Source organism: Orycteropus afer, unplaced genomic scaffold (assembly GCF_000298275.1).
Source record: "Orycteropus afer afer isolate SDZICR_OR568_19922 unplaced genomic scaffold, OryAfe1.0 scaffold00122, whole genome shotgun sequence".
Taxonomy (NCBI): Eukaryota; Metazoa; Chordata; class Mammalia; order Tubulidentata; family Orycteropodidae; genus Orycteropus; species Orycteropus afer.
In genome coordinates this window covers 7,642,776-7,666,681 of record NW_006921709.1, presented here as the reverse complement: position 1 = coordinate 7,666,681, position 23,906 = coordinate 7,642,776, and the positions used below count along the sequence as shown (strand labels likewise).

Sequence of the window (23,906 nt, the reverse complement as noted above, 5' to 3'; positions counted from 1 at the left end):
GGGCTCAAGCATGGAAACAGTTGTGAGGACGGCCCAGTGCCAGGCATGCTTCGTTCTGTTGCACGTAGGGTTGTACTTCTATGAGTTGAAACCATCTCAACAGCACCTAACAACAACAACAACTACAACTACTAACTCCATTTTGATGTCTGTTGATTGGCACAGCTGGTACTGGAAGTAGTCTGAGAAAGCAGGCAGTGAGACAGAGTTTGTACACTAGATCACTTATCGCCCAAGTTTCAGTTACTATCTAAGCAGTGCTTTGGGTATATCCCCAAGGTTCTGATTGTGTTTTCATCATCATTGCTTTTCTCGATATTATGCTGATTCAGAGAGAGTGAATAAATTAAACTACAGCACCAGTGACCTCAACTTTTCTTTTTTTCGTATCTGACTTTAGAAGTTCCATCGTGAATCCTGTTTTCAAGCAAGGTCTAATAGCCTCCTGAGACAGGGAAAGTAGCAGGAGATGACCTCAGAGAGGCAGCCATGAGCCAGAGCATATGAGGCCCTGTGGAGTATAGTAAAGTCTTGGCTTTATTTTGAATGAGGAAGGAAAACCTTTTGCAAGTTATGTTTTAAAAACCTCACTCTAGCTGCTAGGTAAAGAACAAACTATAGCAGGGGGTGAGACAGGGAGGAAACAGTGAGACTAGTTAGGAGGCTATTACAATAATCTAGGTGACAGATTAGTGGTTTGATATAGTTCTTATTGGTGGAATGCTAAGAAGTAGTCAGATTCTCAATTTATTGTGAAAGTAGAGCTGACATGATTTGCAGGTAGACTGTAGGTGGGGGTTGCAGAAAGAAAACAATCAAGGATGACACCAAAGTTTTTGGCCTGAGCAACTGGAAAATTAAAGCTACTATTTTGTGAGATAGAGAAGCCTGGAAGGAGAGGAGGTTAAGCAGGTGGGCAAAGAAACACATATTTAGTTTTTAGTTTTTTTTTTAAAGTTAAGTTTGAGATATCTAGTAGACATCCAAGTAGAGTTGTAGAAGGGTTATATGATTATAGATTTTAGTGGACAGATGTAGGCCAAAGATATAAAATTAAGGCTAATCACCATATAACAACATATAAAATCAAGTGTCTAGATGAAATTACAAAGGAATAGGGGTAAAGAGAAAAGAGGTTTGAGTAGTAAACCTTGGATGAATTCCATGAGGAACATTAGAAGGCATAGCCAGTTAAGTAGAATAAAGAGAGAGTAAGGTTTTAGAAACCAAGTAAGGAAATTGTTTTAAGATGGAAGGAATAACCAAATGTGCCCCATGCTGCTGACAGGCAGAGTAAGAGTTGTGAGCACTGGTCATTGGATTTGGCAAGACAAGTCATTGGTTGTCTCACTAAGATGAGTTCCAGTGGAGTGACCAGAGCAAAAGCCTGAAAGAAGTGAGTTCAAAGCAAATGGAAGAAGTGGAGACAATGAGCATAGAAAATTCTATCTAAGATTTTTTCTGTAGGGAAGCAAAGAAAAAGGCAACAGCTACAGTGGATGTGGGGTCGTATGAGTTCTTGTTTTTCACATTGGGAGATAGGTTTATATAACTAGAAGGAATAATTCTGTAGAGGAAAAATTTGATGATACATGATTAATGAGAAAGAAGAGATAACCATAAGAGTAAAGTTCTTGAGTGGGCAAGAAAGGATGGAATGAAATGAATAAACAGGTGCAACCTCATTATTTTTCCTGGGAAAATTATTACCTGAGGAAAAGGTTGATGAAAGCTATGGCATCATAAAGAAATGTTTAGAAACAAGAGTGCACAAATGAAGACTCAATTTGAACTATATGTTTATGTGATTTTTTCATCAGGATAGTAAAGACTCACACCCTCCAAAGTTTTCTGATTCTTAATTAGCCTTGAGAAGAAGATTCATGGTATATTTTCATTTCCTGAGAAATTCTTCAATCATAATATAGAATTGTTTTCAGCATCATAAAATTAACACAAGGCTCTTTAAGTCCTTATGAGTCGCTTTTCAAATTACTTAGAAATGAAATAAAGTGAAATAAATGGCTTCATATCTATTTAAATAGATTTTTTTCCTGTCTTCTAAATAGCTATTTATCCTGTCCTGTCCCTTATGTCTATTCTCTAATGTCCTATTATTAGCAGCAACTTTTAGCATACTTTATATAAAGCACAATAGACCTAACTTTAGAAAATAATATCATAGACTATTTTTATCCATCAATGGAAGGACTAGCTTGAAGTTGGCATTTTTATCCGTGTCCAGTTTTAAATACAATCTGGGAAAGAAGTGTGCTTTTCAAGCCCCTGCACTTTATCCTAAATTTACATTAATTTTGAGTCTTTGTGGGCTTCTGTTTGAATCAGAAGCCCACAAAGACTCAAAATTAATGTAAATTTTTTACATTAACATAAATGACAACTTCCAACGACCATCAACTCAATAAACTTGGAAAACCCAGGTATATTACAACAAAAGAAACAAAAAGACTGGTAAACAACTACAGATATAGGTATCCCTTACTTCTCAAAAGTTCAGTTTATGCCACTTCTTTATGAAAGACCTACATTATGTACCTGTACTAATGAAAGTAATCTCAAGAGGATTTTTACTTTTCAGATAAAAGGCAAACAGTGAAACTAGTGTTCACTGTTTGTCTTACAGTGAGCTGTTAGTTTAGTTAGAAGCAGCATGCAACCCTGGCAGCAAGGGTGGCACTGCCAAGATCCTTCGCTCAGGACTTACACTCAGCACTTCAGCATAAGCTGTCATGGCTTTGTCATAGCTTTGAACTGTGTCTGTGAACACTGTATGTTAGTGTTATTAGAGGTTGTATGTCATTTGGTATGATATCGTAGGTTACTTTTTGGGTCTAGGAATGTTCAGGAGGTTTTCCCATATAAATTAATGGTAACTGCTTCTTTGCTTTATGCCATTTCAGCTTATGGAAATTTTCATAGGCATGTTCTTTTGGATAGTGGGGGAACCTGTATAGACTTTAGAGAGTAACCAAACCAAAACCAAACTGAGTCTCTGGAATAGATTCCCACTCATATCTATCCTATAGGACAGAGTAGAACTGCCCCATAGGGTTTTCAAGGCTGTACTCTGTATGGAAGCAGACTACCTCATCTTTCTCCCTCCAAGCCTCTGGTGGGTTCAAACCACCAATCTTTCAGTTAGCAGCCAAGCACTTAACGACTGTGCCACCAGGGTGCCTTTAGAGAGTGAAACCAAAAATAAACCGAACCCACTGCCATCAAGTTGATTCTGACTCACAGAGACTCCCATTGGGTTTCCAAGGTGGTAAATCTTTATGAAAGTAGATTGCCCCATCTCTCTTCCACAGAGCAGCTGGTAGGTTTGAATTGCCAACCTTCTGGTTGGCAGTCAAGTGACTTGGGCGCTGTGCCACCAGAGCTCCTAACTAGGGTAAAAGTCACCTCCATTTTCCTAATGTCTCCTCATTTAGCATTACTTTTCACTGTTTCACAGTGCTTTGATCATGTTCAATACACTCTTAAATCTGGGTGATACTGAAGAAGCTGCCAAATTATAACCATGAAAAAAAAGGGCAGGAGAGAGGGAAGGAAGAAAACATTTAATAATCATCATCTAAATTAGCCTGAGGAGCTCTGGTAGCATAGTGGCTAAGGCACTTGACTGCTAACCAGAAGGCTGGCGGTTCAAACGCACCAGCCACTCCTCGGAAGGAACATGGGGCAATCTACTTCCGTAGTGATACTGCCTTGGAAACCCAAGGAGGGGTCGCTATGAGTCGGGTCTGACTCGATAGCACATAACAACAACAATAACAAATTAGCCTGAAAAACAGAATAGCCTGTAAGGGCAATAATTATATTAATGAGCAGTTATTATTTGCATACATTAATCACTGACCAGGTTTAAGTCTGAAATCCTAGGGGTATATCTCTTCAGAAAAAATCTAGAGAATGAGTTCTTGATTTTCTAATTGAAACGTAACTTCCATTCTCAAGCTGAAATGACAAAGGGTCCTGTTTACCTCTAACTTCAAGAAAACCAAAGTAATCTCTACTGCTATCCTGAATTAAGCTTAAGAGCATTAATAAAAATGATCAGCATAAAAAATTTACTTATTTTAGAATAGCATGTAAGAATGGTTAGCTTAAAAATCACATTGCAATTTACTATTTATTTAGGTACAGCAGCTCACCTGGTACAAAAAATTCTGTAGGCGTAAACCAATGAAATTCCAAATGGAATCCCAAACGAACAGCCTTCAAGGTGACAAGGAAAATCAAGTAGAGAACAGATACAGTGCCTGTGAGAAAAAATTCAGAAATGGTTTATTATCTTCATGTGTTTCTCAGATTTTTGAAAATCAAGTTTAGTTTCAACATTCTTAGCAGAGTATGGAAAATTATCTTCTGAGTCCATGATTATTCCACTAAAACCCAGCTGGGATCTAAAGCATAGCTTACTCTCTAGGAAACAATCTAAGTGAGTTATCAGAAAACATCACAAAGAAGCCCCCCAAAGCTACGTGATAGACCTAAGATGAACTAGATGAAGGTAGCTCATACATTGCTGAATGTAAAACCACTCAGTTTACTTTAAGATGAGTTTAATGGAGGATACAAGCAGAGACCATTACGAAATTGTAAGGTTACATGAAAAAATATGAAACTTACTTTGTGTTTGAAGTATTAGAGGTAGAAAATAGGCGGGAAAAGATTGTCACAATACTAATTTATTATTAGTGTACTATTTCTCACACAGAAAGTACAGAGAGAAAAGTAATGAATGGAGATCATAAACACATTTGAGAAAGCTGATAAACCAAATAATCAATGAACAATCTGCTCCAGTGCCTAGAGGAGAGTTTGATTGCGTAGTACAACTTGTTAGATGCAAAGATTCCAGATTCCAGTCCCAGGTATCACAGATAGAGTAAAATAGGCATTCACAAATTTTTAGTGGTCTAGAAGTTAGATTATTCCCTGTAAGGGATTAAGTCCAGTCATTGTGGAGTAGAGTGAGAAAACTCAGCAAGCCTGCTAGATGCTAATTCCTCTAAAGAAGCTAGAGATTTAAAAGAAATGGAAAGTACATTGGCCAAAGCAGAATATCTTGCAGGAGCTGGAGAATTACCAACCTGTTAAAAGTTTGATGACTGCTTTGCTCACTTGAGCAAATCTTTCTGTAAGTTTATATGCTAACTTTTAAAAGATTTGTTCCATAGGAAAGTCAGCAAGCAAATCAGTAAACTACAAATGTACTACATATGCCCTACTGTGGTCTGGAGATAGGTGCTTCAGAAAGGATGAAAGCAAAAGGCCGTAGCTTACATAACCACAACTCTTCATTTTCTGTGTGTCTAAGGCGGTCCTATAGTGAGTTCTGTTTTGAGGCATAGAGATAGAGTCATATCCTTACCTCCTCCTTTGGTTTTTTACAAACCCAAAAGGCACCTCCTGTTTCTCTGATGTTACAGATAATCTTATTTTTTACTCTAGCCTGCCTATCAGGAGATCAGATCTATGGGGCGAAGCTGAAGTCCTATGGTCTATATGGGTTTTTATCAATTACTTCTGAGTGATATCCTTAAGACAACCAGATATGAGCTTTCATCAGAACTCATGGGGGTTGCTTCTACCATCTTAAGGCTCAGTGTTATAAAAGAAGATGGGATCAAAACATTCCTTAAGTTAACTATGAAAAACAGTGCTTACACAAAGGTCTATTCCTTTAAGGAGGTAATACTGTTCCAAGAAAGAGAAAGCACTCAGGAAAGGAAAATAAGCAGAATAAACCTAAGGAACTTGAACCAGAGAATAATCTCCCAGATTGAAAGTTAGATGATAATTCTGTGATACTCTTAAATATACACTGAAGGAAAAAATATTCTATAACGTTCCTCAAAAACTTTTAATATTTCTAATGCTTAGAGTTCACTACTATCTAATTTGGACTGAAAATGTAGTCCATATCTTCTAGTCTTCCCACATCAGAAATGAGAAAGAGTTGCTTGGTAGTATACAGTGGGAAACTGTTAACTCATGTCTCAAAAAAAAAAAAAAAGAAAAGACTTGAAATGGTCAACTACATTTTCTCAGTGCTAAATTCCATAAAGAAAACCAAAACAAGGTAACATATGACTGAAGAAATCAAACATAGATGAACTGGTCTGGAAAGTAATTCTCTCAGCAGTCAGATTATTTTTCCACAGAGTCCATTATGTATTTGACTACACCGAGGTTCCATAACACAGTGCCTTGGCTTACCTAGGATATTAAACTTTGAAAAAAACGAAGGTGATTTGAAGTTGAGCAATGGCAGGAGGAGCCCTATGAGGTAAAAGGGCACTGTCCTAGATTTATTCCACCACTTTTCAAACTGTTGGACTCCTGTGTCGTTGGCATAGAAAATTATCACAGAGCTATTGTCAGGATGGCCACCGCTCCTGGAACTTGGACAAATCACTGTAACAGGAAAGCACCAGATTAGAGAAGATCATGAAAAATAGAAAAAAACTGCCCTCAGAGATTGACGCTTGATGAGCACTAAATTTTTCCTTTCTTGGAAAAAGAAGGTATTCCTTAGACATGTTGTTGTTGTTGTTGTTATTTGCCGTCGAGTCAGCCCTGACTCATAGCGACCCCTCCGTGGGTTTTCGAGGCAGTGTCACTACGGAAGTAGGATTGCCCAACCTTCCTTCCGAGGAGTGGCTGGTGGGTTTGAACCGCTAGCCTTCTGGTTAGCAGTCAAGTGCCTTAGGCACTATGATACCAGAGCTCCTTAGGAATCTTTTATCTGTAAACAAATAATTAAAAATTAGGGAATCTTAAAAAATTTTTCAAGTATGTCCCTAACTTCTACTACAAATATATCACAGTAAATGTCCATCAGTTCCATCGCCAGAGAGAAAATACCAGACTGGATGGTATCTGGTCTTACTCAACATACGAAAACACCACTCATCACAACTGTTTGTTGTATTCCTATAAAAACCAAAGAGTAGTTTTCACAAAGTTTCATAGATTTCTAAATAAAAACTGTAGGTTTGAAATAAAAAGTAGATATCACTGAAACAGCTACTACAATAATCCCTAACCTAAGCAGTGATTAGTTTATAAACCAGGAAATCCAGTAATCCACAGTTCTGGCAGTTTGACACTTGATAACAGCCTAAGAATCTGGGTGATAATAGAAAACCAGAAAGTCAGCAAAATGTATTTTTCCTAACACTGATTTGCAAGGGACAATTTCTGCTATTAGATAGTATACAAACCATTCTCACTGTGTTTCTAATTTCTTAATAAAACTATGCTAATAATCAGTGCTTTGTGAAAAAACAAAAACTCTTAATACGAGTGAAAAATACTCATACTAAGTAAACAAAGTCACTCGTATTCATAATCTGTCAAAGGGAAAGTAATATATTCATTTCAAGTTCTTTTTTCAACTTTCTTCTCTATCCATTACTATGCCACAAACCTAAGCATTTAACTTTCTTTTTCGTTTTCTCTTAGTCAGCATTTTAACATGTGCTCTTTTCTTTTACACTCTGGAGAGAAGTAAATTAACTTGTTTTTCCTGTGTTAATAAACATTGTGGTTAAGAACACAGGTAATGGAGGTAACTTGACTGAATAATGAATCCCAACGCTTTCACTTAGTTATGTGATGTCTCTGTCTTTATTTCTTCATTCAGAAAGCAGGGATGATAGTATCTACCTTATAGGGTTGCTGTAAAACATTTAGAACAATGTGTGCACATTAAGTGTTTGGTAAATTTTAGTTGTAATTCTTTATCTTAATTGAGATAGTTTATCTAACAATTCCATTATTTACCACACTGTTCACAATAAACATTAGAGGAAGAATCATGAAGTACTGTTGTCAATTATAACAAGGAGTGTGATAAAATATCTTTGTGTGCAAAGTCAATGGACTTTGATGATTGTGCTTTTCAAATGTAATTGTGTGACTGTATATTCATGAAGTTAATGAAGAACTGACTCCCTTTTGGTGAAGAAATAAAACTATTAGATATTAATAAACTACTTTTTATCAGTTTGCATTGGATAATTTTCTCTTTTAAGTTAAGGATATAATTTGATCTTTTGAAACTTCTGAAGTTAGGGATGTTGTTATTGTTAGTGCTGTCAAGTTGGCTTTGACTCACAATGACCCTATGTGCAACAGAACAAAACACTGCCTGGTCCTGTGCCAGTCTCACAATCCTTGCTATACCTGAGCCCAGCCTAGCAACTACTATGTCAATCCATCTAGTTGAGGGCCTTCCCCTTTTCCGTTGACCCTCCACTTTACCAAGCATGATATCCTTCTCCAGGAAATGGTTCCTTCTGACAACACGACCAAAGTAGATGAGATGAAGTCTAGCCATTTTCGTTTCCAAGGAGCATTCCGGCTGCACTTCTTCCAGGACAGATTTGTTAGTTCTTCTGGCAGTCCATGGCACCAGCCATATTCTTCGCCAACACCACAACTCAAAAGCATCGACTCTTCTTCAGGTTTCCTTATTTGTTATCCAGCTTTCACATGCATATGAGGCGATTGAAAATAGCATGGCTTTGGTTAGGCACACCTTAGTCTTCAAAGAGATATCTTTACTTTTCAGCACTTTAAAGAGGTTTTTGGCAGTAGATTTGCCCAGTACAATACCTTGTCTGATTTCTTGACTGCTGCTTTCATTGGTGTTGGTTGTTGGATTCAAGTAATATGAAATCTTTGAGAACGTCAATCTTTTCTCCATTTACTATGATGCTGCTTATTGGTCCAGTTGTGAGGATTCTCGGTTTCTTTATGTTGAGATGTAATCCATACTCCAAATTGTAGTCTTTAATCTTCATCAGTAAGTGCTTTAAGTCATCTTCACTTTCAGCAAGCAAAGTTGTGTCATATGCATATCACAGGTTGATAATGAGTCTTCCTCCAATCCTGATGTCACATTCTTCTTCATGCAGTACAGCTTCTTGGATTATTTGCTCAGCATATAGATTGAAAAAGTATGATGAAAGGATACGCACTCTCTGATGCACTCCCTTCTTGATTTTAAACCATGCAGTATCCCCCTGTTCTGTTTGAATGACAGCTTCCTGGTCTATGTGCAGGGTCCTCAAGAGTACAATCAAGTGTTCTGAAATTCCCATTCTTCTCAATGTTATCCATAATTTGTTATGATCCACACAATTGAATGCTTTTGCAAAGTCAATAAAACACAAGTAAACATCTTTCTGGTATTCTTTGCTTTCAGTCAAGATCTGACATCAGCAATGATATCCCTCATTCCAAGTCCTCTTCTGAACCCAGCTTGCAGTTCTGGAAGTTCTCTGTCAGTATACTGCTGCAACCATTTTTGAATTATCTTCAGCAAGATTTTACTTGTGTGTAAATATTAATGATATTGTTCAATAATTTCCACATTCTGTGGGATCACTTTTCTTTGGAATGGGTAAAAATATGGATCTCTTTCAGTCATTTGGCCACATAGCTGTCTTCCAAATTTCTTGACATAGACGAGAGTGCCTCCAGCACAGCATCCATTTTCAATAAAATGGGTAATCTGTCAATTCCTGAAGCCTAGTTTTTCACCAATTCCTTCAGTGCAGCTTTGACTTCTTCCTTCAATATCACTGGTTCTTTACCTGCTGAAATGGATGAAAATCAACCAATACTTTTTGGTATAGTGACTCTGTGTATTCCTCCCATCTTCTTTTGATGTTCCCTGAATCATTCAATATATTGTCCATACCAAAAGAAAACCAAACTCACTGCCATTGAGTCGATTACGACTCATAGTGACCCCTCCTTGGGTTTCCGAGGGAGTATTTCTACAGAAGTAGATTGCCCGATCTATCTTTCAATATTGCAACTTGAGGCTTGAATTTTTTCTACAGTTCTTTCAGCTTTGAGGAATGCTGAGCATGTTCTTCCTTTTGGTTTTCAAACTCCAGGTCTTTGCATTTTTCATTAAATACTTTATTTTGTCTTCTTGAGCTGCTCTTTAAAATCTTCTGTTCAGCTCTTTTCTCTTGTAATTTCTTCCATTGTCATTAGCCAGTTTCTGTTCAACAGCAAGTTTCAGAATTTCTTCTGACATTTGTTTTGGTCTTTTCTTCCTTTCCTGTCTTTTTTAATGACCTCTTGCTTTCTTCATGGATGATGTTCTTGATGTCATCCCACAATTCCTCTGGTTTTCAGTTATTGGTTGTGGAGAGCCAGGAATCTGGTCTTGTGAAGATGCTTCTCAGAGACAGCGATCTTTAATAAAACAAAAGGCTCTTACTTATGTCCTTTCTATTTCTCCATACTAACCATACCTTGACCTTTTAAATAGTGTTTGTATAAACTTTCCAGTACTCCTTAGAAATGCCTTCTTTACCTGACCAATCAGTTAGAGCTTTCTTTGTTAGCTGCCTACCAATCAGTTGTTGCCTAATTCGCGTGCACGGGCTTCTTTATACCTATCAGCTACTTAATACCTTTAAACATATTTTCTGCACCAATTGCTGGCATCCAGCACTGCCTTAGGTAACTGCCCTTTGATAAACGTCACTTCTAGTATATATGCTTTGTTCTGAATTTAATAAAGTTGAGACTTGATCAGAACTCCTGTCTTGTCTCCATTTCTCGTGTCTTCTGTCCCATCTTCCTCACTCCCTCCCTCAGGGTCTCCGTTGATTGACCTGCGGGCCGGGTCAATTGGTGTTCAATGGATCAAATCTATTCTTTAGATGGTCTCTAAATCAGGCGAGATATAATCAAGGTCATATTTTGGCTTTTATAGACTTCTCTTGTCTTCAGCTTCAACTTGGACTTGCACATGAGCAGTTGATGGTCTGTTTCATAGTCAGCTCTTTGCCTTGTTTTAGCTGAAGATACTGATTTTTTCCATTGCCTCTTTCCACAGATGGAGTCAATCTGATTCCTGTGTACTCAATCCGGTGAAGTCCATGTGTATAGTCACCATTTGTGTTGTTGAAAAAAGGTATTTGCAATGAATAAGTTGCTGGTCTTGCAAAATTCTATCATGTTATCTCCAGCATCATTTCTATCATCAAGGCCACATTTTCCAACTACAAGTGATTCTTCTTTGTTTCCAACTTTTATATTCCAATCACCAGTAATAATCAACATATTTTGATTGCATGTTTGATCAATTTCAGAATACAGAAGTTGGTAAAAATCTTCAATTTCCTTATCTTTGGCTTTGGTGGTTGGTGTGTAAATTTGAATAATATTAGTATTAACTGGTATTCCTTGTAGACATATGGATATTAGCCTATCACTTATAGCATTGTACTTCAGGACAGATCTTGAAACTTTCATTGTGACAATGGATACCATGTCATTCCTCTTCAATATGTCATCCCTGGCATAGTAGATTATATGGTTTTCTGATTCAAAATGGCCCAAACCAATCCATTTCAGCTCACTAATGCCTAGGATATCTTTACAGTTCCATTTCATTTTTGACAACTTCCAATTTTCCTAGATTCATACTTTGTATATTCCATGTTGTATTATTAATGGATGCTTGCAGCAGTTTCTTCCCATTGTGAGTTGGGCCACCAGCAAATCCAGGTCCTGAAAGCTTTACTCCATCCACATCATTAAGGTCGACTCTACTCTGAGGAGTCACTTTGTCCATAGTCATATTCTGAGTGCCTTCTGACCCAAGAGGCTCATCTTCTGGCACTATCTTGGACAATGTTTCAGGGCTATTCATAAAGTTCTCTGGTAATGTATCAGACAGTGTTTCACTGCTATTCATAAGGTTTTCACTGGCAAATTTTTTTGAGAACTGATAGCCCCTTCCTTTTTTTGAGTCTCTCTTAGTCTGGAAGCTCTACTGAAACCTGTCCACAATAGGTGACTCTGTTGGTATTTGAAATACTGGTGGCATAGTCTCCAGCCTCACAGCAACACACAAGCCAACACGGTACAACAAACTGACATATGAGTAGCAGGACATAATGGATAAGGCATAGAAGTTTTAGTATAATTATTCAAAGGTAAATGGATGTTTGTGTATGTGTGTATGTACATCAGGCTAATCAGGTATGACTACAGAGCAAAGGATAGACTGAATAGGAAACAATGGAATGTATGCTCTATGAGGACTTTTGTCTGTTCATTCATTATTGTGTCCCTAGAGCCTAGAATAGTTCCTGACACATATTAAGCTTAATAAGTATTTGCTGAATGAATTGTCCTCTTAGTGATCAATGTATACCTCCAGAAAAATGGCATCAATTTAATTCCTGAAACCTAAATACATGAAAGCTTTAGGTAATATTCAAGGTTAGCAGTATTAACTGTTAACAATGTTACATCAGCTTTTTGTGTGCGTGATTTTTTATTGTGGTAAATATATATGTAATAAAACATTTGACATTTCAACTATCTTCACATGTACAGTTCAGTGGTATTAATTATGTTCATTATGCTGTTCAACCATCATCCTTATCCATTCCCAAATGATACCATCATCTTTAACAGAAGCTCATTGTCACCTAAGCATTAAACTCTCCTCCTTTCCCTCTCCCTCCCACTCTTCATTCTTTTTATATTCACTTGCCCTTTGACTGTCATACTGGGTTAAACCAAAGGCCTCAAGGATTTATTTTAATAAATAAACTAATTAAAGGAAACTTTTCTAAGAAATTAAGATTTTTTTTTTTCCTACAGATTCAATTTATTTTTTCCATACTCACTAACCTTTGCTCATTATTAGGAAATTATTCTATAAGTTACAGATGACATTTGTATATTCTATATATTAATGACTAAAATAATAAATAAAACTAAGTTAACAACAGAAAATTAGGCTTCTAAAGAGAAAATAATCATCACCCAATATGATTAGCAGTAATATACATTCATAAAAATGTTTGTTGCTTGTTCACAGGCAAATATGGATACTATTACTGTGAGCTAAAATTGTGAGTTGTATAACGTAAATTAAATATTTCCAGCCTAACTGACTGGAGGTTTTGTTGGCTTGTTTTAAACACACTGATTGCCAACAATTCAGCAGTGGCTCAGCATAATGATATAGAGCTTCTGCTAATCATTTCTCTAAAATAAAGTCATAGGTTCTGTCTTAAACCCTTTGGGAACAAACTGGGGAATAAAGAAACAAACTAAACTTTTAATTACAAATGACTTACCAGGGTTGCTATCATTGGTACTCAGCACAGAGTCTGTGTCATTAATGTGATGAATAAAATCTAAAAACAAAGGGGAAAAATTTTTTTAAATAGAATGAAGATGCTAAATTTATCACTCTTTTATCTATAAAAATTTAAAAGATCTATTGTGTAACAGGAGCTCTGGTGACACTGTGGTTAAAGCATACACCTACTAACCCATAGGTTGGCTGTTTGAAACAAGCAGCTACTCCAAGGGAGAAAGATGAAGCAGTCTGCTTCTGTAAAGATTTATAGCGTTGGAAACCCTATGGGGCAGTTTGGCTCTGTCCTATAGGGTAGCTATGAGTCAGAAACAACTGGATGGCAGTGGGTTTGGTTTTTGATTTTAACACTGTATAGTAATTTTTATGCTCACAAGAACTACTGAGACTAAACGACATAGCAAAGGAAAAAGGCACAAGCAAATAGTTGGGCTTTATATCATTTTATAGGCAATAAGAGTGGTTGTTGTTGGTGTTAGGTGCCATCAAGTTGGTTCCTATCTATAGTGACTCTATATACAACAGAGTGAAACACTGCCTGTTTGGTGTCTCTTCACAACCGTTGCTATGCTAAAGTCCATTGTTGCAGCTACTTTGTCAGTCTATCTCCTTAGGGTTTCCTATTTTTGTTGACTCTCTACCTTTCCAGAAGACTGAACAAATCTGTCTTGGAGAAAGTACATCCAGAATGCTCCTTGGAAACTAGAATGGCCAGACTTCAACTCTCATACTCTGTTCATGTGGTCAGAAGGGACCAGTCCCTGGGGAAGGATATCATGCTGGTAAAGTAGAAGGTCAGTGAAAAAGGGGAAGACCCTCAATGAGATGGATTGACACAGTGGCTGCAACGATGGGCTCAAACATGGAAACAATCTTGAGGATGACACAGGATTGGGCAGTGTTTTGTTCTGTTTTATGTAGGGCTGCTATGAGTCGACACCAACTCAATGACACCTAACAACATAACTACGTTTCCAAGCATGATGTCCTTCTCCAGGGACTGGTCCCTCCTGATAACACAACCAAAGTATATGAGATGAAGTCTCCACATCCTCCCTTCTAAAGAACATTCTGGCTGTACTTCTTTTCCAAGACAGATTTGGTTGTTCTTCTGACATTCCATGGTATATTCAATATTCTATGCCAACACCATGATTGAAATGCATCAATCTTCTCCAGTCTTTCTTATTCATTGTCCAGCTTTTGCATGCATAAGAGGCGACTGAAAATACTTTGGCTTGGGTAAGGCACACTTAAGTTCTCAAGTGATATCTTTGCTTTTTAACATTTTAAAGAGGTCTTTTGCACAGAATTGTCCAGTGCAATACATCATTTTATTTTTTCACTGCTGCTTCCAAGGAGCAGTTTACTGTGGATCCAAGTGAAATGAAATCCTTGACAACTTCAAAATTTTTTTCCACTTATCCTGACGTTGCTTTTTGGTCCAGTTGTGAGGATTTCTATTTTGTTTATGTTCAGGTATAAACCATACTGAAGGCTGTAGTCTTTCATCTTCATCAGTAAATGCTTCAAGTTCTCTTCCCTTTCAGTAAGCAAGGTTGTGTTATCTACATATCACAGGTTGTTAATGAGTCTTTCTCCAATTAAGATGCCACATTTTTTTGTGTGTGATTTTGTGAAAATTTACAGAGCAAATTCACTTTCCATACAATATGATGCCACACTCTTCTTCATATAGTTCAGCTTCTCAGATTACTTGCTCAGCATACAGATTGAATAACTATGGTGAAAAAACATAACCTTGATGCACACGTTTCCTGACTGTAAAGCATCCAGTGTTCCCTGTTCTTTTAGAAAGACTGTTTCTTGGTCTATGTGTACATTCCTCATGAGCACAATTAAGTGTTCTGGAATCCCCATTCTTAGCAATGTTATCCATAATTTGGTATGACACACATAGCTGAATGCCTCTGCACAATCAATAAAACCCAGGTAAACCTTCCTGATATTTTCTGCTTTCAAACAAGATGTACTGTTGCAACTGTTTTTGAATTATCTTCAGCAAAACTTTACTATATATGATATTAATAAATTCTGCATTGTGTTGGATCACCTTTCTTTGGAATGGGCATCTTTTGCCGCTGGTTAGCCAGGAAGCTGTCCTCCATATTTCTTGGCACAGATGTATGAGTGCTTCTAGCCTTGCATCCATTTGTTGAAACATTTCAACTGGTATTCTGTCAATTCCTAGAGTCTTGGTTTTTGCCAATACTTTCAGTACAGCTGGGACTTCTTCCGTCAGTACCATTAGTCCTTGATTATATGCTACCTCCTGAAATGGCTGAATGTCAACCAAAAAGGTACAGTGACTCTGTGTATTGCTTCCATTTTCTTTAGACGCTTCCTGCATCAGTCAATATTTTGCCAGAAGATCCTTCAATATTGCAACTTGAGGGTTGAATTTTTTCTTCAGCTTGAGAAACGCTGAGCATGTTCTTCCCTTTTGCTTTTCTATGTCCCAAACTTGGCACATGTCATTACAATACTTTACTTTGTCTTCTTAAGTTGCCCTTTGAAATCTTCCATTCAGCTCTTTTACTTTATCATTTCTTCTATTTGCTTTAGCAAATTTGTTCCATATCCTCACTTACATTCATAAGTAATCCATACTTCATTCAACATGAAGCTTCAGAGTCTCTTCTGACATCCATTTAAGTTCTTTCTTTCTTTGCTGTCTTTGTTATGATCTTTTGCTTTTGTAATGTATAATATCCTTGATGCTACCCCACAGCTCATCTGGTATCTGGTTAACAGTATGAAAAGCATCAAATCTAGTTTTAAGATGGTTTCTAAATTCAGGTGGTATATACCCAAGGTTGTACTTTGGCACTTGTGAACTTGTTTTCTTTCCAGTTTCAACTTGTACCTGAATGAGCAATTCAAGGTCTGTGTCACAGTTGGCCTCTGGCCAAGTTCTGAATGCTGATACTAAGCTGTGTTTTCTTTCTAGTCTGAGGGGTTAACTTTATTCTGTTTGATGTTAACTTTGTATAATCATCTAATTAAACATTAATAAAATGTAGTCTTATTGTGAGGTTTAAATGAGATGGTAGCATATGCTAGGTTAGGTTATAAGGTCATAAAGTTAGTAAAATATTAAATATTCATCTTTACTGGATGCTTCTTAAGACAGAATAAAAGAGTTTAGTGTTTTAGGTTTTATAGGGTTATATTAGTGATTTAAGATTGGAAGTTATGAATCCTTATGTAACTCCTCGATGTGAAAGACTTATGCAAGGCTAATAATATCTTGACAACAGTTTGAAAAGTGTGTCTCAAAAATTCATGACCCCGCCCCCAGAACATGACTTTCTTTGGAAAGATGATCTTTATGTACATAATCTACTTAAACTGAAGGCATACTAGATTAGAGTGGGCCCTAAATCCAATGACTGGTGTCCTATAAAAAAAAAGGGAAACTTGGACACAAACACATGACACATGTGACTTGAAAAAAGAACTAAGTAGGAGGACTCACCCTTCCTGATTTTAAAACACACAAAGGCTACAGTAATTTTAAAAGTGTGGTAATGGTATAATAATAGGCACAAAGACCAATGGAATAGAATTGAGAATCTATAAAAAAATTAATTCATCTGTGGCCAAATGAACTTCAACAAGGGTGCTAAATCTATTCCAAGGCAGAAGTACTCTCTTCAGTAAATGGTACTAAGAAAACTGGATCTCCACAAGCATGAAAATGGACCTAAACTTCACACTGTATACAAATATTAACTCAAAATGTATCAAAGACCTAAATGTAAGAACTAAAACTATAAAAATAATAGAATAGAACATGAGTATTGCTTTGAGATCTAGTTTTCAACAATGGAAAAAGCACCAAGAGCATGCCAGTCATGCTCATGGGTAGGAAACCCACTGTCATTAAATCAATTCCAACTCATAGCAACTCTATAGGACACAGCAGAACTGCCCCCATAGGATTGCAGGGGCTGCAAATCTTTATGGAAGGAGAATGACTCATCTTTCTCCTATGGAGCAGCTGTTGGGTTTGAACCACTGACCCTTTGGTTGGCAGCCCAATCCACTATGTCACCAGAACTCATGGATGGGAAGACTTAATTTTCTCCATATCTATACATTCAGTGCAATTCCAATCAAATCTCCTCATTGATTGATAAAACCAAAAACCAAACCCACTGCCACTGAGTTTATTCTGACTCATTGGACCCTATGGGGCAGACTAGGACTGCCCCATAAGATTTCCAAAGCTGTAAATCTTTATGGAAGTAGAATGTCTCATCTTTCACCCACAGAGCGGCTATTGGGTTTGAACTGCCAACCTTTTGGTTAGCAGCAAATTCTTTAAATCTCTCCTGCAATTTTAATTAAATTCTCCTTGGGATTTTTTGTGAAACATGACAAGTTCGTTCTAAAATGTATTTGGAAGAGTAAAAGATCATAATGGAAGAGGCTGATCAATTTGAAAGTAGAATTTAAAAAACTCCTTAACAATAGAGCCACCATATGCAAATGGAGACACTCCACCAGCTACAAGATATATGCAACACAGTAAGGAACAAAAGACTAGTATTCAAACTTTACAAACCTCTCCTAAAAATAAACATGAAAAATGTCAACAATTCAATAAAAAATGGGTAAAGGATATAAACAAGCAATTGAATGGCCAATCTAATTAAGAAAAAATGTCTTATGAGAGGAAATGAAAATTAAAACCACATCCTGAATTACAAAATGAAAAACATTTGATAATACCAAGTGTAAGAGAGGATGTGGAACAAGGGAAACTTTCATAAATTGTTCATAGAAATGAAACTAACTGTACAAGCATGCTAGAGAACAATTTGGAAATTTCTAGTAAAGTTGAAAATATGAATATCCTTAATTCCAGTAATTATCTCATAGATACAAATCCTGGAGAAACTTTCTCATTTGTACACAAGAAAAGAAGACAGAAACAAGGATGTTTACTGAAACTTTGTAATAGCAAAATAACTGAAAACAAATTAAATGTCCATCAACAAGGGAAGGGGTAAAGAAGTTACACTATGTTCATATCATGGAATACTATAAATAAAGCACATAATATGAACTGGAGAGTACATGTATTAAAAAAAATGGTGACTGAGAAAAAAGCAAGTTACAAAATCTATTTATATAGATTAAAAAACCAAACCAAATCAAACCAAACTCATTGCCATCAAGTTGATTCCAACTCATAACAACTCCCAGTGGGTTTCCAAGACTGCCTCAGAGACTACTGAGGAGTAGGTGGTAGGTTTGAACCATTGACCTTTTGGTTATCAGCCAAATGTCTTAAGTACTGCATGACCAGAGTCCCTTATACAGATTAAAGACATGCAAAATAATACTATACATTGGTTATATACTTAAGAAGTAAAAGTACAAAATCATGCATGGGAATGACTAATACCAAATTTAGGGAAGACAGAAAATGAAATTAAGGTGGAGTACTCATAGACTTCAACTCTATGTGTAACATTTTATTTACATATGACAAAACAGTAACCCTTATTAAAGCTCACTAGTAGGCACACTGTTTTTGTTGTTAGGTGCCTTCGAGTTCTCTCTGATTCACAGTGACCCTATGAACAGCAGAACAAAACAATGCCCAGTCCTCTGTCAGCCTCACGATCCTTGCTATAGCTAAGCCCATCGTTGCAGCCACTGTGTCAGTCCATCTTATTGATGCCCTCCCCTTCTTCGTTGACCCCCTACTTTACCAAGCATGATATCCTCCAGGGAATGGTTTCTCCTGACAACATGACCGAAGTAGGTGAGATGAAGTCTGGCCATCCTTGTTTCCAAGGAGCATTCTGGCCACACTTCTTTCAGGACAGATCTGTTAGCCCTTTTAGTAGTCCATCGTATTCTTAGCATATTTCTCCAACACCACAACTCAAAAGCATCAACTCTTCTTTGGTTTTCCTTATTCATTGTCCAGCTCTCACATACAAAAGAGGCAACTGAAAATTGAAAGGGGTCTTTTGCAGCAGATTTGCCCAATGCAATAAATCATCTGATGTCCTGACTGCTGCTTCCATTGGTGTTGATTATAGAACCAAGTAATATGAAGTCCTTGACGACTTCAATCTTTTCTCCATCCATCATGATGCTGTTTATGGTCCAGTTGTGAGCATTTTTCTTTTTATTGAGGTGTAATCCATACTGAAGACTATAGTCTTTATAATCTTCATCAGTAAATGCTTTAAGTCATCCTCATTTTCAGCAAGCAAAGTTGTGTCATCTGCATATCACAGGTTATTAATGAGTCTTCCTCCAATCCTGATGCCACATTCTTCTTCATATAGTCCAGCTTCTTGAACTATTTGCTCAGCATACACATTGAATAACTATGGTGAAAGGATACAAGCCTGGTGCACTCCTTTCCTGACTTTAAACCATGCAGTATCCCCTTCTTTGAATGATAGCCTCCTGGTCTATGTACAGGTTCCTCATGAGCACAATAAAATTTTCTGGAATTCCCATTCTCAATGCTATCCATAATTTGTTATGATCCATACAATCAAATGCTTTTACATGGTCAATAAAACACAAGTAAACATCTTTCTGGTATTCTTTGGTTCCAGCCAAGATCCATTTGACATCAGCAATGCTATTCCTCGTTCCATGTCCTCTTCTGAATCCAGCTTGCATTTCTGGAAATTCTGTCAATGTACTGCTGCAACCATTTTTTAATTATCTTCAGTAAGATTTTACTTACATGCAATATTAATGATATTGTTGGCTAATTTCCACATTCTGTGGGATCACCTTTCTTTGGAATGGCTACAAATACAGATCTCTTCCAGCCAGTTGACTAGGTAGCTGTCTTCCAAATCTCTTGGTGTCAGTGAGTGCCTCCAGCAGGGCATCCATTTGTTGAAACATCTCAGTGGGTGTTCCATCAATTCCTGGAGCCTTGTTCTTCACCAATTCTTTCAGTGCAGCCTCAACTTCTTCCTTCATTACCATTGGTTCTTGACCATATGCTACCTCCTGAAATGGATGAACATCGACAAATTCTTTTTAGTACAGTGACTTTGTGTATTCCTTTCATCTTTTGATGTTTCCTGCATCATTCAATATTTTGCCCATAGAATCCTTCAATATTGCAACTTGAGGCTTAAAATTTTTCTTCAGTTCTTTCAGCTTGAGAAATGCTGAGCGTGTCCTTCCCTTCTGGTTTTCTAACTCTAGTTCTTTGCACATTCATTATAATAATTGACTTTGTTTTCTGGAGCTGCTCTTTGAAATCTTCTGTTCAGCTCCTTTATCTTGTCATTTCTTCCATTTGCTTTAGCTACTCTCCATTTAAGGGCAAGTTTCAGAGTCTCTTCTGACATCCATTTTGTTTTTTTCTTCCTTTCTTGTCTTTTTAATGACCTCTTGTTTTCTTCAAGGATGATGTTCTTGATGTCATCCCACAATTCTTCTGGTTTTTGGTCATTGGTGTTCAATGCATCAAATCTATTCTTTAGATGGTCTCTGAATTCAGGAAGGATATATTCAAGGACATATTTTGGCTCTTGTGGACTTAATTTATCTTCAAATTCAACTTGAACTTGCATATGAGCAGATGATGATCTGTTCCACAATCAGCTCCTAGTCTTGTTTTGGCTGAAGATACTGAACTTCTTCTCCATTGTCTCTTTCCACAGATGTAGTCAATCTGATTCCTGTGTATTCCATCTGGTGAAATCCATGTATATAGCCATCATTTATGTTGTTGAAAAAAAAGGTATCTCCAGAGTAATTTCTATTACCAAGGCCATATTTTCCAGCTACCAGTGACTCTTCTTTGTTTCCAACTTTTGCATTCCAGTCACCAGTGATAATCAACACATCCTGATTGCATGTTCGGTCAATTTCAGACTGCAGAAGTTGGTAGAAATCTTCAATTTTCTCATCTTTGGCTTTGGTGGTTGGTGCCTAAATTTGAATAATAGTTGTATTAACTAGTCTTCCTTGTAGGTGTATGGATATTATACTATCACTGACATCATTGTACTTCAGGACAGATCTTGAAACAGTCTTTATGATGATGAATGCCATGACATTCCTCCTCGATTTTTCACTCTCGGCATAGCAGATCATATGGTTATCTGATTCAAAATGGCCAAAACAAGTCCATTTCAGCTCACTAATTCCTAAGATATTGATCTTTATGGCTGTATTTCATTTCTCACAACTTTCAGTTTTCCTAGATTCATACTTCGTACATTCCATGTTCTGATTATTAATGGATGTGTTTAGCTGTTTGTTTTCATTTTGAGTTGTGCCACATCAGCCAGTGGAGGTCCTGAAAGTTTAATCCATCCATATCATTAAGGTCCTTTCTACTCTGAGGAATCAGCTCTTCCCCAGTCATATTTTGAGAGTCTTCTGACCTGATGGGCTCATCTTTTGCCACTGTATTGGACTATGTTTCAGGGCTATTCATAAAGTTTTTCAGTAATATATCAGACAGTGTTTCACTGCTATTTGTAAGGTTTTCACTGGCCAAGTGTTTGAGAAGTGGACGGCCTCTTCCTTCTTCTGAGTCTTAGTCTTGAACCGCCACTGAAACCTGTCCATCATGGGTAACCCCGTTGGCATCTTGCAATACTGGTGGCATAGCCTCCAGCTTCACAGCCACACACAACTCCACCACAAGACAACAAACTGACAGACAAGTTTGTCTCCCTTAGTTGTTCCTAACCAGTCTGCTCACTTCCACACCTATAGGGGCCCAGCCTTAAATAAAGCTATCCCAGAAGCCCTAAGCCACGTGTCCACCTACCCATCCTGGGCCTGGCCTTAAATAAAGCCACCTCAGAAGCCCCAAGCCGCGCACCCCTCTACCTCTCTGGGGCCCGGCTTTAAATAAAGCTGGCCCAGAAGCCCCAAGCCATGTGCCCACTTACCTATCTAGGGCCTGGTCTTAAATAAACCCACCCCAGAAGCCCTGAGCCATGGGTACACTAGGACTTTACATTAGTTTTTGTATTCTTTTCATAGTGTGAAGTATTTCATAATTTTATACAATAAAAATGCTTCATAGTAAAATATCTAATTAAAGTGCTAGTTTTATTGTTTAAAATAAAAATAGACATTATCTCTGCCTTTCCAAAAAAATCTTTTAGTGAAGTTAGTTATTGTGAGCATTTCAGAAGTTATTTTGAAATTTGGCTTTCATGTAAATCTAGATTTTAAATATGTAGAGTTTGTTTAAAGAAGCTATAAATATGCTAAAGTTTATTACTAACAGACATCAGGAAAAAAATCCTTAGGATGTTATTTGAAAAAAATGAATTTTCTCTATCCAACTAAAAATTATAAAATGCATTTGGTCTGAGTCTACCTGAACAGACTACAGTTCTGTGCTATATAAATCATTTATTTACCACAAAATTTCCATTATTCTATTGTTTCCTAATTTTAGATACTAATGTTTCTGAAAACAGGGACTACAATTTTTCCCCTAGAGTCTACTTCAAGACTCTTTAGCAACAACACCAACAAACCTTATAAGCTTTTTTGTTACACTGAAATTTTGTGGTAAAGAGTGAAATAGTGCTTAAAACATCTTCTGAGGCTTAGAAATACTTTATGTTAACTAGAGATTTTGAAAAAAAAAAATGTTATTTACTCAAAAATTAGTTTTTGTAAGTGAACATACACATTTTGAGATCATAACCATAGGACACAAATGGAACCAAATCTATTTTCCAGAATTATAAAAATTATTTTTATTTCATTTATCCAAGACTGCAATTTAAGACTGGAACTAAAACATCAAAGTAGTAATTGTATTTGAAAGTAACTGTGTTAATGTATGATATGGATACTTACTAAAAATAAACTCTCCAGTATTAAAAAGAAAATTAGACATAAGCACCCAATAAACTATCATTGCTCCGATAAGAGACACCAAGGAGAAAAGAAGACTTGACCACTGCCCAAAGGAGCCAAAGTAATATCTGCAGACATCTGGATATTCCCAGGTAGTAGTATCCAATGAAGCTAGATAAAAAAAAGAGAAAGAAAAAAATTAGACATTGATCAATATATTTCATATTCATTATGTGTGTTCTCCAAAGTAAACTTGAAATATTTAGCAAGAGATTATGGCTATTCAGCCATCAGATACCAGAACATATGATCAGATAACAGTAACTAAACCATTATAGAATGACCATACAAAAATAAATCAATGAAAATAGAACAGATCATCTGAGAAATGGATTACAGCATCATATAATTTATCAATTAATAAAAACAACTGATAACCAAGGCTAGACAAACCCATCAGTAAGTGACAGAAAATAGTACTTAAGATTTGGCATAGTCAGATAGCAATATGGAGAAAAGTTTTCTTACAACTATTTTTTATACCACATGGCAATTTAAATTCCAGGTAAGTGAGTTAATAACAAAACTAACTAATAGAAAAGATAGAAAATATTAGGTAGAAGGTTATCCTTTTCTATCAGCTGAAGAAATATAAATTACAGTATAAAAGATAGGCAGATAGTGTATAGTAGAGCTGACAAGGGTCAAGGTTATGGTCATTGCTTGGTCACAGCCAGCTATCCAGAGGGACCGAGTAGTTGATCCTGCAGGCTTGGGACCAAGTCGCAGGGGACATCAAGCTCAATTGGCATAACATACTATACAAAACATTGTTCCACCTCCTACTTTGGCGAGTAGCGACTGG

General features: G+C 36.8%; 1 protein-coding gene across 1 annotated transcript in view; it reads right to left on the bottom strand.

The window, feature by feature from the left end:
- Nucleotides 1-23,906, bottom strand: part of SLC38A9 (solute carrier family 38 member 9) — a 128,913-nt gene that overhangs the window by 39,249 nt on the left and 65,758 nt on the right. Inside the window, exons 6-9 of the mRNA XM_007944180.1 lie at nt 23,042-23,212; nt 13,161-13,220; nt 6,247-6,444; nt 4,176-4,283 (exon numbers count right to left, since the gene is read on the bottom strand). Coding sequence (XP_007942371.1) covers nt 4,176-4,283; nt 6,247-6,444; nt 13,161-13,220; nt 23,042-23,212 — 537 coding nt within the window. The remainder of the gene's footprint in view (nt 1-4,175; nt 4,284-6,246; nt 6,445-13,160; nt 13,221-23,041; nt 23,213-23,906) is intronic.